The sequence below is a fragment of the Scardinius erythrophthalmus genome (assembly GCF_964197995.2).
Source record: "Scardinius erythrophthalmus genome assembly, chromosome: 22".
Classification (NCBI taxonomy): domain Eukaryota; kingdom Metazoa; phylum Chordata; class Actinopteri; order Cypriniformes; family Leuciscidae; genus Scardinius; species Scardinius erythrophthalmus.
In genome coordinates, this window is record NC_138242.1 from 33,938,907 (window position 1) to 33,942,513 (window position 3,607).

General features: G+C 40.6%; 1 protein-coding gene across 11 annotated transcripts in view; it reads left to right on the top strand.

The window, feature by feature from the left end:
• Positions 1–2,013: 2,013 nt before the first annotated feature.
• ptprma (protein tyrosine phosphatase receptor type Ma) overlaps positions 2,014–3,607 on the top strand; it is a 296,654-nt gene continuing 295,060 nt past the window's right edge. For 6 of the 11 annotated variants that reach the window (XM_081352828.1, XM_081352833.1, XM_081352834.1 and 3 more), the window contains exon 1: positions 2,014–2,276. In XM_081352828.1, coding sequence (XP_081208954.1) covers positions 2,195–2,276 — 82 coding nt within the window. In that variant the 5' untranslated portion in view covers positions 2,014–2,194. The remainder of the gene's footprint in view (positions 2,277–3,607) is intronic. The other 5 variants (XM_081352824.1, XM_081352829.1, XM_081352830.1 and 2 more) reach the window with 1 other exon arrangement.

Below are 3,607 nucleotides of genomic sequence, written 5' to 3' on the forward strand. Positions count from 1 at the left end.
TTTGTACAGTTACACTAAAATACTTTAACTGGTTAAAAGAGTCTAAACTCTCAATCAGAGACAGAAGAACTGGAGGAGAGTGTGTTCGACAGGGTCATCGGATCATGTTTATCTTTAAAAAGTCTTTAATTCACGTATGATATATGATACAGTGAGCTCAGAGTTACTGTAGGGTGCGGAGTCGGCACATAAACGTGTGTCTGTGTCTTTAAGAGTCTGCTGGTCATCAGGATCTTCTGAAGGCTGAGGATAAATGCAGCAGAAACCATGAACATCTCTCTGATTATCTGTGAGTGTGTCTTCTCTGAACTCGACGAGCAGGTCTGAGAACTGCACATGTGTGTCCACGGCGCTCGGCACACACGCTTATCCAGAGAGGTTTCCAGAAAGTGCTTTAGCTTCATAAACGAGACTGTTGTGGTCAGCAGAAGCAGACGCGACTCAGCAAGATCTGTGCTGGCTATGAAGATTATATGCGTACAAGCGAGGGTTCGGACACTCGCATACGATTAGATCTGTCGACACAAGGCTTCGGGGTCACGGGGTCAGGAGAAGACCGGATGTTGCCTCGTTTTCCAGGAGGAATGTGTTGAAACTGATCCGTGTTATATGAGGACACTTTGGGAATACTTGCCTCTTTAATTGTTATTGATTCACACACACAAACATGTCAGCCGAGACGGGGCAAGTCGTCCCATGGGGCGGATAGGGTTTCGGGTCAAACGTCCAGTCGCATAAACTGCCCGGTTCAATAGGAAAACCTACGGGGAATTCTGTCCTCCAAACAAACATATCAATGACAAGTGAAGACAGTAAAACACACTGATGTCGATTTACATTCAGAGGCGAACGCTGTGATCTCCACGAACCCCAGGACGGGGCATGTTGTCACAGGTTTTATATGCTGTTACTGTATGCCATTTAAAATGTGAACACATTTTAGATGTGTTTTTCACTGTAAACAGTATTTCATTCTTTAAAATCACTCAGTGTCAGAAAGCAGCAGTTTCACGTTGTGACAACTTGCCCCTCTATTAAATGAACAGTCATATTAAAATGGATTTAAATAAACTAAGAAATTTTTACTCGAGTCAAAATGTGATGACCAATGCCTCAATAAACACTTGTTAATTATTATCATGTTCATTTAAAAATCCATAAACAATACAGAAAGGAATCAATTACTTTTCCCAGAGCAGTGGACATATCTCAAGCAATAAATAACAACCTACATCTATATCATCTACATCTAAGTCATCTATATATTATACATCTATATAGTCATATAGTTTCTTGTATAAAGACCAAATGTATACTATGATAAATTATATAAATATATCTAAAATATCATTTTGGAAAGTATTTTACAGTTTTTAAAAAATAAGTATTATAGAATATTACTTAAATGAATGTGCTATTCTAGCACAGCAATTATTTATTTTCATCCAATTAGTTTATTAATACCAATTAAATTTAATTTTGTATTTATATTATTATTATTCCTTTTTTTATACCTTTTCTCTTCATTCGTTTTTTTTGTCGGGCTCTCTAGCGCTCTCTTGCGGAGCCAGACTGAAAACCCCTGCTTTAAAGTTTCCTTGCGTTTCACACACACACACACACACACACACACACACACACACACACACACACACACAGCAGTTCCGTGAGTGAGTTTTGGGAATAATATCCAGCTCTGCTGATGATGTGCACGCGCATCTCTCATTGAACTACGCAACTGGATTTAGGAAAAAAATCCAGAGCTACCCACTATATTCCTAGAGACACGGTTATAAATATTAGAAGATTAAACATTTGAATTGCTATGTAAATTTTTATTATTTTTTATTATTTTTTATTAATTTATTATTATGAATTTATTTTCATCATAGGCTATAGTGTTATTAATTCTTTGGCAATATAAAGATTTCTTTCACCATGTCAATAAAAGCTATTTGAATCTTGAGGAGAGAGAGAGAGAGAGAGAAAGAGAGAGCGAGAGCGCGCGCGCGCGAGTTGCAGTGACGTCACGCTCCTCCGGCGGCGCTCCTAAACTCGGTAACGGCGAACGGACTCAGTTAAACTAGTGCAAACACGCGGACGGGGGTGTAACGGCTCAGACGAACGGGAATAGTCTCGGTGTGTCGCGGAGGAGCACGAGAGGAGCGCGCGGGGCGTTTGCGAGGCTCGCGCGATGGACCGGAGACTTTTAACGGGGTTTCTCTTTTTCGCCGATATTCTTCTGATCTCATCCGGAACACTTCCAGAATCCCAAGGTAAGACCATCGGTTATATTCCCAGAGAGATTCAGAAAGTTCGTCATGCGTAAAATACTCGGCGAAGTTTGCCCTCGCGCACTCAATCTAACGGATCGAATCAAGTTTGTAAAGTTCCTGCACGGACTCGGTGTTGCCGCTGCCCGGGTTTGATGTCAGACTGAGACGAAACTTTCCAAACGCAGAGTGTGTGTGCGGGATAACGAGCTCGCTTCCTCTCAGAGACTCTCTTTAATGAACAACCGATGGAGATTGGGAGAATCCGTCTTTGTGTTGCGCTTTGGTTTTCAGCTCAAACTGACACAACTTGATGGCATGGAAATATGATTATGTTTTTTTCCATATAAATATAATATGTTGATCCTTTAGTGCCTTATATGTATCGCATAAAGCTCTCTAAAATATGTTCTGCTCTCAGAAGTGAGCCGTTAGATTCCGTGTGTGTGTGTGTGTGTGTGCGCCAGCGGTGTTTAACCAGATAACACACTCAAACACAGAGACGTGCCTTTCAGATATTTTTATCTTATTTTCAATGCAAAACATTCAAATATTTGATCCAGAACAGTCGCTGGTTCTTCTCAGCGGTTACATTGTTTCAGTCGGTGTGTGTTGATCTTCAACTCGCTTTCCTGAAGAGCTCGAGATCTGAACACGCGTCTGTGTTTAATGAACACTAAAATGTTTTAAATGCACAATTTACAGACCTCATCTGTGCATCTTGTTAATGCACTTTAATTTGTTTTTATGCATGACTTTAGAAGATTATTATGATTTTCACTCTTCACCATAGTAGATGTAGATGAGGCTTCGGCTTACGCACTCGACTGAATTAAACTTTGTTTCTGCATATTTAAGTAATGTCGTTGTTTGACCTGAAGTGGCTTTAATCTCAGAGGAATGATTTTTGCAGATGTTTCTGAGTGTGTGTGTGTGTGTGTGTGTGTGTGTGTGTCCTGAAGGGGGCAGCAGTGATCACACATGATCCGAGATTAACTCCAGATTCCCACTATCATACAAATCCCGCAAAAATCCAATAATCGAGACGCTCAGATGCTTGTTTGACACATAATAATTAGTTCTGCTAGTGTCAGGCATCAGGGAATTTTATTTATGGAAAAGTCATGGACATTATACATCATTTAATTAGCTACGAAATCATGTTTCCTGAAGGTGTGGGCTCCTGTAGAGTGCAGGTTCGGCTGTAATGCAGTGGAAGTGAACTGTGTCATTCCTGAAACTGATGGAGAGAAGGTGTTGTCGGAGTTTATGATGTTTTGGTGTTTGGATTGTTTGGACTGGTGACGCAGAGGATATCCTGAGCCTCTTCCGTG